This window comes from Sinocyclocheilus anshuiensis, unplaced genomic scaffold, assembly GCF_001515605.1.
Source record: "Sinocyclocheilus anshuiensis isolate Anshui unplaced genomic scaffold, SAMN03320099.WGS_v1.1 scaffold423, whole genome shotgun sequence".
In the NCBI taxonomy this organism is placed as follows: Eukaryota; Metazoa; Chordata; class Actinopteri; order Cypriniformes; family Cyprinidae; genus Sinocyclocheilus; species Sinocyclocheilus anshuiensis.
The window spans coordinates 1342812-1355392 of record NW_015549610.1 but is presented as its reverse complement, the minus strand read 5'-3'; the positions used below and the strand labels follow the sequence as shown (position 1 = coordinate 1355392).

Sequence of the window (12581 nt, the reverse complement as noted above, 5' to 3'; positions counted from 1 at the left end):
ATATATATATATATATATACATATACATATATATATACATATATAAAACAGTAAAATTATGAATACTACAGACTAACCCTACAAATGAAAAAACACTTCACATTTTTATAGCAAAATGAAGAAATCCAAGTCCTTGAATGTCTAAAGGAAGGTTGTTACATTTAGACAACTTCTGGGCACAATTTTGTCCCTGAAGTGCAGCTAACGTCATACACATACTTTACTGGAGACACATTTTCTCCTAACAGTCTCGATAAATCTCACATCTTCAGTCTATATCAAACAGGCTTAGATCCATCTGTGAACACATGCACGTCCTCTTGTTCAGTCATTCACACACTTCCTCTCTCACGCTTTCACACACACACTCGCATATATCCCAATCACAACAGTGACATTATAGCACCATACAAACAGAATATTCCCACAACCCTTTGTTGCCTTCTGATACGATTCCTCCTCACAAGAGAAACCGGAAACCAGGCAGGAAAGGTTTCACAAAGCAATTCTGTGGCCCTCTCTACAAACTTGCAACTTTTGTGTATCTCACACGCAAAAACATACGCCTGTACACACCAAACATCAATCACTAGTCATTAGCATGTTTTAAAGCCATAAAGATGAAAGGCATTCCAACAATCAGGCTTTTCACCACTGTCTATTTCTCATTTCCAATTTTCTCGTGGCATTCAGGGTATGATAGTGAAAGACAGAGACACACTCCCACTGAGCCAAAACCAAAACCAGATGTGCATGTGTTACTGTATGAGTGTGTGTTTTCTGTGAATATCCTATCACTTCACCAATGCTGAGAGTACCAAGTTTGGGAGTTTCCATCAAGATAGGACAGTTATGTGTGCATGTGTGTGGGAGACAGAATAAGAAAAATAGCACACAAGCGAGCGACTGTGTAAAAGATACTGAGAGTTTGGGGTGCAGGAACAGGGAAGAGGTCTCACCTCCAGTGTCTGCATCAGTGTGGGTTTGATAGCATCTTTCATGAGGACTGCCAAAGCCCCGGTTACACCCTAAGAAAACCAAAGAGCAAAGAAATGTCAGAATATATTGTTCATAGCAGTTTCTGTGATACATCTGTCACCATCATGAAATATTGACCGATGATTTGTGATTAATGACTAAATATTACTAATACTGTTTTTTCATATAGCTTACAGTGTAAGTTTAATATGAATACACCTTATTTACATTTAACTTAGATTTAAATATTGCATAGGTTTAGAATTACATAAATGTAAACACTATATATTCACAATAATTTAAATATTTATTTTGTGAACACTTAATTGTCAATCAATTTACACTGCTGTTTTTAGAATCTAGACAACATGAACATATCTAAATATAATTTAAAAATATTTAGTAATCATTGTTTATATACACACAGTGTAAATTTATAGATAAGATTTTTTTAAATCTTTAGATGTTCTCTTACACTCACTAAGACTGCATTTATTTGATCAAAAATACAGTAAAAACAGTAATATTGTCAAACATTACCATTTAAAATAATTGTTTTCTATTATAACATTTTATAATATAATTAATCCCTTTGATGGCAAAGCTGAATTTTCAGCAGCGATTCAGCAGTGTTTTTTGGAAAAACATATGCCTTTTTTAGGATTCTTTGATGAATAGATATTTCAAAAGAACAATTCATTTGAAAAATACATTTTACTGTGATTTTTGCTCAATTTATATATAGTTTAAAGGGGTAGTTCACCCAAAAATGAAAATTATGTCATTAATTACTCACCTTCATGTCCAAGCCTGCAAGACCTTAATTCATCTTTGTAACACAAATTAAGATATTTCTGACGAAATCCGAGAGCTTTCTGACCCTGCACAGATAGCAACGCAACTGACACGCTCAAAGCCCAGAAACGTATCGATAAAATAGTCCATGTGACATTTTAAGGAACGAAGGTCCTTAAAACATTTAAGGAATTATGTTTTAAGGACATTTAAGGAATGAACGAAGGTCTCACGGGTTTGGAATGACATAAGAGTAATTAATGACAGAATTTTCATTTTTGGGTAAATTATCCCTTTAACAGCGTTCTCTCTCTCTCTCGCTCTCTCAAACACACACACACACACACACATACACACACCAAGTCATCTGCAGTGATCGGCTGGCCGTTTCTGCTGCTGCCCACAACCATACGTCCCAGCCTGGCCCGCATATCAGCCAGTCCATCTGTCAGAGCAAGGATAGCCATGATCTCACTGGCCACCGCAATATCAAACTGGGTCTGTAAAAACGAGAGGGGAAGATCACATACTGACCAGCACACAAACACATCACAGTGATGATTTAGGTGATTTCCATCAAAATGAGTCGTCACGATATAGACGGTGGAGAGATTTGTCAAACACAGACACGCAACATCTGCCAAGTCTGGTTCTTTATCACATACAGTAAACTGCTTCCATATGTGTCCAAGACAACCCCAGCTGGAGTAAAAAACCGAGCTGTCCTGGTTTAACTCTCAGCTAACAAATACTCCCCCAATAAAACAGCTGGGAGCAGAGGAGTGGTGGCCAGATGCCCTATCAGGAGAGATGGGCCGCTTAATACACACCACTTGTGTCATCATTACTTGCCATTTAACTGCATTTACAGCACCCTAATTGCTGAAATTATCTACCCTAAGTCAATGTTTGCAAAGCCTGAGGAAACATGCTTCAGTGCTTTTTTAAATTTCAAACACACACACACAGGCTTCTACTGTCTTTCCAAAATACACATACATTATAGTATACTGTATGTTGCTCAAGAATAAAAGTACAAGGCTGTAGTGCAGATTTCAGTGGTTTTGGTACAGAGGGAGGGAGACGAATGTAAGCACATGATTGACCAGCTCAGAGGGTCTTTGCTACAGTATGTGCGCAGTAACGCCTTTTTGAGACATTTGCTTTTACTTAGACTGTTTCCCATTGAGGTGCACACTGTTATCTGCTTGATTTGGTTTAAAAGTCATTCATTCTGACAGCCGTTGACTTACTGAAAGACTTAACAGATTCCATTTAAGGGAAATATACATAAAAGTGAGAGAGGGATGGAGAACAAGAGATAAATAATCATTGAGGAAAAGTGACAAAACTCAAATCACATTTGAATGTTGGCTACTTGAATCAGAAGTTTGAAGCACATACCTGGCGAGCATTGCCTTTTTCTGTGTTAGCCTGGCCAACAGTGATCTTACGCAGAAATCGGTCATTGGTATCAATAACTATTTGAAAGAGGAAAACATATGTTAAGCGAAAACAGAACAAAGAATCAAAAGCCTGTGCTTCTACCTTAGGCTAGTTCACCCAAAAATAAATGATGTGGTCATTTACTCATGTCATTTCTAACCTGCATGACTTTCTTTCTTGCTAAAACACACAAGGAGACATTAATGATGTACTTTGTAGGCTCTACAAATGAATGGGAAGCAAAGCTTTAAGGTATAAAAGGACATACTGTAAAAGCGCCACAGAAGTAGTCAACATGATTGGTGCACTATTAATAACTCCATTTGTATGGAGGAATGAGAGTGAAGTATGGAGGACAAAGTTCCTCAATGAGTGAACTGTCCAATAGCATTAAAAAATATTTAATTTGTGACATGCAGGCTGACAAAATGACAATTCTCATATCTGGGTGAAGTTTCCCTATTGCAATTGAAACATTTCAAGACGCAGGATTTTTTTATAATAAAAGCAATATTTTTTTTTTCATGAGGTTGCGATAACATCACATTGGTTGGCTCAAGTGTAGCAGAGTTGTGTTTGAAGACAATGGCTGGAGAGAATCACCTCATGAGGGAACTCAGCTGGATGCTAAGTGCTGCAAGCGGAACAGATTTTGCAGTCACTGCTGAGGAGATGTATGAGGCAATCTAATGAATCCCAAAAAACAATGACCTAAAGAGACCCAGAGGGATGGACGCCAGGCGAAATCATAACCTTGCAATAGGCATGCATTCTTCAAAGACTTTTTGCATTTGTGTTTTTTTTCAGCAGCCAAGCTGAATGTAGGAGGGTGCAGTATGAGACACAAACACAACTCCCTAAGGGCCAGCAAGTTGGAAGGGAAAGAATTCAACCCTCTGGTATTTTCTCATAGAAACACAGAACAATTATTATAAGCCTCATTTTAAACACGTCACAGGCAACAAAAATTACAACAGTGGTTTAGTCTGCTTTCTGGCTGTCTCTCGTATTCCTCTTGTGTATCGGTTTCAATTCATCCATCTGTGAGAACACGGTGTACATGAAGTACAGCATAACATACAGCACAGCCAAAACGTTTCATCTGAAGAGTGATTAATAAACAAGGAAAGACCATGATAATGTAGTCCGAGGATCATTATTCACAATGATATCTTCCCATAATGGACCATGGGAAACTTTAATGGTTTAGACATTACATTAATGAACGTCACTTTGAGAAAGTTGTACGGATTGTCAGAACTTCTCAGACACACACAGATTCGCATTCGCAGCAGGAGAGAGATGTAAAACTGTTGTTAATCTTCCAGGGCTCTCATCTTAGTGTGCACTTTTGAACCGACAGAGTAAATATCCCATCAGTCACTGAAACACTATCTTCTGAATGTAGGGCTAAAGGCAACAGATGTTCCCAGGCGGCCACGAGTAAAACGGGAAACACCCCAATCCAGCTGAATCTCAGCCCCCAGTGATCGCAGCTATCAGACGGCACTGCGCCATAAGCAAAAGCAGAAGGTCTACATTTGGCATGCCTTCCAGGTGCGAAGAGTAGACTCGTTATTGCATGTGTTCAAGAGGGACTAGTTCTCAAAAATTGCTCTCAGATGTAACGACATGGCTAGTTTATAGTGCTTTCCCACTAGCCAATTCAAACAGAAGAGTCAAATGTGGCAATAGCATTCCAGTGGCCACATATTGTGTCATCATCCTGCATGCTTCATCTCACTGTCTTATGCATCACATATCCTGTACCACAATCTCTAAATCTCTTTCTGTTACTCATCAGGCATTGAGGGATTCTTGTAAGAATGTACCAGTGCAGAACAGTAAAGCAATCTAAATTGCTCAAGCTCCTACCTCTCTGCCATGTGACCTTCTCAGGGTCAAGGTCAAGACGGACAAATGCCCTGACCTCTTCTGGTGTGAGGTCACTGGGGTCAGATTTGTTTATTCCAAGACGCTGAAAACATAGGTGAGGAAGAGACAGACACAAGTGCAGTGATTATTATGATGAAAAAGCTGTTCATTCATATGAAACAAACCTACTATTAAAGCATTTTCATTACTGCAGTTAGTTTTGGCCTTGACTCAGAAGAAGAATTTAGGAGATTTTTCCTAAATTGCAAATATTTTGCTATCGGAGGCCCCAGTAGTCATAAATATCTTTCAGACTATCTTTTTAATTAGATTTCTCTCTGAATCACTGGCCGTCGCTTGTAAATTTACCAGCTTTGCCTTTCCAAAATGTAAGTAAACCCAGCCTGTCCCTGAGCAAAGATAAACAGTTTGTGTTTAGAGGAGTCTCTCAGCTTATCTGTGTCACAGCCAACATAACACAACACTTGACTTGTTTACTTAAACAAAAAGAGTGAAACTGCTTAACAGCTAGACTTGCTTTGAATTACAGCCTCATAAGAAATAATTGCTCATTTTCGCAGTAGCTGCATGAGGACCCCTGTTGGTTATCTGATGTACTGCTTCCAAATTTCTACACATTCTAGTGCAGATCTTTTATTACCTCCCATTGTCCACAATGTGGATTACACATTTTTCGTTTTCCAGACATTTTAAGAGGTGAATGTTCTTCAGGGTTCCCATTTACTGGATAAGTCTTAAAGATAAGGAAAAATATTTAGTTTGGCGTCCTATATATTGGCCACCAAAATACTTTTCCAGGTCTAAAAAACACAGATTTAAAATTTGGCTTTCCAAGGCCATTGAAGCCCTGGCTCTTCAATGAAAAAAAGGGGATACATTAAAATAAGAAATTGAAGGGATGCATTCAAGTAAGACATATCATGTAGTAGTTCTGGTTTATTTTAATGCTTGTTTTGTCTTATTTAAATCATCTTGAGGCCCCCTTGGAAGTTTTCTGAGAACCACTGCCCTAATAACTTCTGTGTCAAATGATGATGGTATTAACAAGCAATAAAAGTTAAAAAGGTCAGAGGTACAAAGTCTTGTCCACTCACTTGTAGGCGAGCCATCTGTATAGGAGAGAAACATCTCACGCCATTAACAGACGGCACTAGTCTGCTGTACAGGGCCTAAAAGACACAAAAACAACTTATAGCTGAATACTTAAAGCATTAGGAAGTGATATATGCAATTATAGACTTGTATAGAATCAGGAAGAATACTCTTTAATGACACACTAACTATTGATGAATCATAATATTAAAGCCCAGAGAGACTGCTCTGTGTGAAATCAAAACATTACGATTGCAGTTGTTTACCTTGTCTGATTGAGTAGCTTCATGGAGAATGCGGGCATCGATAGCTGCCGCCACTAGATTATTGGCTGCGGTTATAGCGTGGATGTCTCCTGTGAGGTGGAGATTAAACTGAATGGAAAAAAAATAAAGTGAGTTTGAGTAAGCTGTTTTCTGAAGCTTCTGACAAAGACAGTATCTGCTCTCACACACACACACGTTCAGTGTTGTCCAAAAGTCTGAGATAACAGAGAAAATATGGGATTAAAAACACAATATATAACTAGAAATAAAAAGTCTTATTATTTTCATGCATGCTGTTACTTGGACGCATCACATATAACAACAAATTCCGAATTAGGTTATTTTTCCTTTGAAAATTTTCAACAATGATATACTGATATTTATTGGTAATGATAAAAAAAATCTATTAGAAAATCACAAAACCAAAGTATTTTCACTAGTGGTCTCAGAGTTTTGGACTTTGCGCTTTATTTTACTTGGTCTCAATGGCTGTGTGTGTGTGTTTTTAAGAGCTGTCATCAGTTGTGGCATACTAGGGAAAGGGCTTTGTGATAGCGGGAGACAGGATTTCTGTAGTCACTCACCTCCTCCATAGGAATGACCTGCGCATATCCCCCACCCGCCGCTCCTCCTGCAGGGAGACAAAATAATGAAGCAGGCTGACAAACACACAGCAATGAAAACACAAGACAATACGTCTGACAAAGCCAGACATGAGCTTGATCCAAAATCTAGTGAACTGTCTTGCTGTGCACTGCCTAAATGGGCAGCATCCTAAGTATCATAAAACATTTGTGACTGATCTGAAACTCTACATATAAAAATATATAATCAGCATATATATAAATAAATACTTATATAAATAGATAAAATGTAATTATAATAAAATTACATTATGAATTGATTTTAAAAATACTGTGTATATACACACACACACCATATATTTTTTATTTGTATATTTACAATAAATTCAAATTAAATGTTATTTCAGTTAACGGTGTTTAATTTTATTTTCAATTATTTTTCAATATTGATAAATTTATATGACCATTTCTCTCCTTTTCCACCATCTTGGATTTATTTGTTTTACTGAACTCATTGCAGGGCATTTTGGGATTGCCTACTCTACAAAGGACAAGTTACAGTGCCTTAAAATGAGTGCTTAGATCTTAGAAAGTTGCATAATTATAATGCCTACATTTTGGAGCAACCTTCAGGAAGTGCATCTGTGATACCTTGAAATGTTGTTACGTTACTTATTGTTATCTGTATACTACAATATCAAACTAAGGTAAAGCAAACACACAAAAACACACCTTTGACACCAAACGTTGGGCCCTGGGAAGGCTGTCGCAGGCAAGCAAAAGAGTTGAGCTTAAGATGAGCGGAAAGGGCCTGGACAAGACCTATGGTCACTGTACTCTTCCCCTCACCCAGAGGAGTGGGAGTTATACTGAAAAACATAGACCGAAAACATTATCAACACATGCTTTCCCACATTTAAAGGGAGAGGGTTGTGACTATACATCTATTCATCCTTCTGCCTTTCTCTTTTCATTTTCCCTCTGATCTCACTACATTAGGCTGCTGGCAAACCCTCTCCCCATCAGCATCTGCCCTCTCTCTCAGTCTTTGTGGAGCTGCTCTTTTGGCAGCGCAGTAAAGGCATGCCAGTGGCTGACAGTAATTGAGTAGGCTGGGTGGGGAGGGCAGTGTTGCTTCACAGCGTCTGCAGGCAGAACAAAGAGCGGGACTTAAAGAAGGAGAGTTAAGGAGAGGGAAGGGGCTGCTGATAAAGCCAGGGGTCTGCGCATTCCCCACACACATGAAAGAGACCCTGGGCCCCCATTTGGAGCTGACCCGAGCCACGCTTCACACACACGGATGAAAGGGAGGCTCCTGGTGGGTTCAAGAGCCAGCAGTAGATAAGATCCCTGGGCCCAGCAATCACTCTCTCTAGGAATTTAGAGGCAGAGTACAAACGTGTACACGGACGTGAGCGTGAAAACACACAAACACTGACCTGAAGTTTTCCTTAGATGCTTGCTTTTAACCTATTTCTCCTATTTAGGTTATTTCAAGGCAAAAATGACTGTCATCAGTCTATCTGCCATTAACTGATGAAAAAGCTTCCAATGTCTTTAAATTTACTGATTAACACCTGTTCAACAAATGAAGTCAATACAGTTTTGGTTCAACTTGGTTGTTCAATAAAAATTTGTATCATTGCTTTCGTATCATTTCAGGGTGTATTCACACTTTTCGTACTTTGGTTCTCTTAGTTCTTTTGGTCTGAACCAAAAAAAACAAATCATACATTTAGTCCTGGTTCTCTTAGCATTCATTCGTTTTTAAGACTGAATCTAAAGATAAAAAAAGCATAAGGATAAGGTGATAACCTGCTTTAAAAAAATTATAATAATAAATTACTTACCAAATATCCAAAACAATGCTGTGTGTCAGACTAATTGTGCTTGTTGCATGTGTGTACATATATATGGTGGTATTTTTACCAGCTTAAAACTCACTAAAAGCTTATGAAATATGCAAAGGAGTCAAAATATTGCCAGGAATTCTTGCATGCAAACAAAGATCTGCTGGTATCAACACCTGTACCAAACAGTAAAAACCAAACCAATCAAATCAAACTAAACCTTTCAAGCGTAAACACACCCTTAGATAAGTAATATGACATGAATTAAACTTCAGTGAAAGTAAAAACTGATGTCACACCCTGCCACCAGGACATATTTGCCATTAGGCTGATGTTGGAGGCGGTTGAGGAGGGACAAATGGACTTTGGCTTTGGTGTTTCCATAGGCCTCCAGCTCCTCTGGAAGCAGCCCAACCTCCTGAGCCAGCTGGGATATGGGTTTGGGAGTCTGTGCTCTGGAGATCTCTATATCACTGAGGGTTACAGAAACATGCAAAAAGAAAGATGAAGAGACCAATTAGTTCTGTGCACAAATGAACAAGCAAAGGTCTGAGTGATGCATATTCTGTAGAAACTAAAAGGCAAGGCTGTTCGTACCTAGGCACAGGTGAGAGTGGTTGGAGTTTTAGTGGGTGGAGCCTCCACGGCTGGTACTGCTGTTCTTGTATCCACCTCCTGCTGCTCCTCACTACATGCTGGCAGATCACAACAGCCACAAACATCTCAGTGAACACTTCAAAATGACAAGATTCATTGCATAATTATGTACACAAACTGTGCACAAATATATACTATAAAAAAAACATACTGGCAATAACTACTGTGATTTGGTATAACACTACCATTCAAAACACAGTGAACTGATCGAAAGTGACAAAGATTTTTATAATGTTACAAAAGATTTAAATATCAAATAAAAGCAGTTCTTTTTAACTTTCTATTTATTGAAGAATCCTGAAACCCTGTCTGCACAATAATATTAAGCAGCACAACTGTTTTCAACAATGATAATAATAATAATAGTTTCTTGAGCACCAAATTCAAATCAAATTAATGTTTCAATGATGCAAACAAAACTTAATTCTGCTGTAAAGCAGCTTTAAAAAGAGGACAACAGGCAATAAATTATCAGTTTTTCAAACCAGCATATCAGAATGATTTCTGAAGGATCATTTCACACTGGAGTAATGGCTGCTGAAAATTCAGCTTTGCCATGCCAGGAATAAATTACATTTTAAAATATATCCAAATAGAAAACAATTATTTCAAATTGTAATAATATATTTTACAACATTACTGACTATATTTATTTGACAGTATTTATTTATTGATCAATAAAATGCAGCCTTGGTAATCCCCTTTAAAAAATAAAAACTTATTCCCAACTTTTTACGGTTAATTTTTTTATAAATTACTCTAACAAATAATAATTATAACTGTCAAATAAATTCATCTTTAAATTGGTAAATCACTTAAGGTTTAATTTAATATTAAATTGATAGAATAACTTATCCTATTTTAAAGATTTTAATACAAAAAAGAAACAACAACAGGCCTCTCACCTGCATTCTTAGCGCAGCACTTAGAGGCCCAACTCCTGCACCAGATTCAGCTTCAGCCCTGTGCTCCCAACTGTCAGGGTGTTCTAGGAAATAAGATCATAAGTATGAAAAGTTGGCCTGGACTGAGCATCTAAGGAAATACAATTAGTGGTGTCTTATTATGTTCCCACACTAATGGAATTTGTGGGTTATGGAGGAAATAGCATGGGCCTCTATATCCATTAAAGTCTCCTGGAGATGGCAGGTAATGAAAGGTGAAGAAAACTGCGTTCCTGACTTAATCGGTTTCAGAGGAATCACATGCTTGTCTTTCACATGGTACTACAATTATAATAGTTTCCTCGATTCTCAAATGGCACTTCTCAAGTAAAGAACGGATCTATACGTTTTATGTATAGCAAAGTAAAAAACAACTGTTATAATGTGAGCCATGCTTAATATCTTTACTTTGAATAAATGTACCTTCCATTAGGGCTGAGCTGAGGTTGATGACTGCCACCCCGGGTCTTAACCAAGTGGGTGGGAGGCCCTTGTGGTCAGTCTCTAACAATATCACCACATCCGAATCCATGATCTGAAAGAAAGAAAGAAAGAAAGAAAGAAAGAAAGAAAAGTGCCTCCTATGTATGCCTCCTATGATCTATCCAGATGTCCCTCCTGAAACAAAGCAGCATTGCCCTCTGCTGCTGAAAATAGCAAACTACACCTAAAAACTGACCTGAAAAATAAATATCTCCCAGTTATCAATTTACCTGTTTTTGCAAGTGCTTTGAGCTCCACTGGCAGGTCTGCACCATCATGCCATTGTTTTGCAACAAAAATTGAAGAGTTGCCTTCAGGGGTCCCTCAACACCCACCAGCACTGCCATCTTACCAATCAATGGGGCATCTAAAGGAGTGTTACAAAAAAAGTAAATACTGTATATTTAAACTGGCTCTAATCAATTCACCGTAAACTCAACATTACATTATGCTACAATAAAAAGAGTATACTAGCATTCCAAAATCTGAGGTCAGTAAGATATTTTTGGACAGAAATTAACACTTATTCAGCAAGCACACATTAGTTTGATCAAAACTGACAGCAAAGACATTTATAATGTCACAGAAAATATATATATTAAGCAGAACAGCTGTTCTCAACATTTACAATAATAAATGTTTCTTGAACACCAAATCAGCATATTAGAATGATTTCTGAAGGATTGTGTGACACTGAAGTAAAGGCTGCTGAAAAGTCAGCTTTGCATCACAAGAATAAATTATATTTTAAAATATATTAAAATAGAAAACAGCTATTTTATATTGTAATAATATTTATAAATATTTATAAATAAATGAAATTCATAAAAAAAAAAAACTTACAGACCTCATATACTTTTGAAAGTCAGTGTACATGCATTTTTGGAGGATATTTTTAATATATTGATATATGGGCCATTCTACAGACTTGGTCCAAAGTCAGAGTTGGAAACGTCTGAGAAAAAATGTGTATTTGTGTAATGTGTATTTTTCCCAAAAATTGTATGCATGCAAATTGTATAATATCCAAGGTACACATTTCTAGTAATTGTGCAGTTAATTCTCATATTGCATTTTCATACATTTTTGGAATATTTGTCCTCTCCCCAAATTTGTCACTACCAAAACAGTAATAATTTAATTAGAAGGGTTATATTGACCTATTAAGATTTTGCTTACATCTAGATTGTAAATATATTTTTTGGCTATTTTATTACATTAAATCAATAATTAAATTCTTAACAATATTTCAAGTGTAATTTATGAGATGTTTATTTTGAATCCAATTTTTCTTTGTAAAGGGTAAAAAGATGATCATACTAATGTAAACGTTTCATTAGTTTGAATATTCACTGAACCACAAACTATCATAACATCTTAGCTGATAATTCAGTATACTTTATTTTTAATTTTAACTCGCAAATTAAAACATACTAAAATACAAAAAAAATACATAACTGTACTAAAATTGTTTATTTCCCCCAAATATGAGGATTATGTATTCCCTTTTGTCACTACCGAAACAATGATGACATTTTTCGGTCGTGACAATTTTATGGGATAACACCCAAAAAAAACAAAGAGGTCACC

At 37.0% G+C, this 12581-nt stretch overlaps 1 protein-coding gene across 1 annotated transcript in view; it reads right to left on the bottom strand.

Moving 5' to 3' along the window:
• Positions 1-12581, bottom strand: part of LOC107659212 (monofunctional C1-tetrahydrofolate synthase, mitochondrial-like) — a 44553-nt gene that overhangs the window by 25958 nt on the left and 6014 nt on the right. The window contains exons 7-19 of the mRNA XM_016448078.1: positions 11222-11358; positions 10932-11043; positions 10470-10552; positions 9505-9602; positions 9207-9380; positions 7790-7926; positions 7058-7104; positions 6474-6581; positions 6210-6284; positions 5095-5197; positions 3178-3254; positions 2133-2273; positions 960-1028 (exon numbers count right to left, since the gene is read on the bottom strand). Coding sequence (XP_016303564.1) covers positions 960-1028; positions 2133-2273; positions 3178-3254; positions 5095-5197; positions 6210-6284; positions 6474-6581; positions 7058-7104; positions 7790-7926; positions 9207-9380; positions 9505-9602; positions 10470-10552; positions 10932-11043; positions 11222-11358 — 1361 coding nt within the window. The remainder of the gene's footprint in view (positions 1-959; positions 1029-2132; positions 2274-3177; positions 3255-5094; positions 5198-6209; positions 6285-6473; positions 6582-7057; positions 7105-7789; positions 7927-9206; positions 9381-9504; positions 9603-10469; positions 10553-10931; positions 11044-11221; positions 11359-12581) is intronic.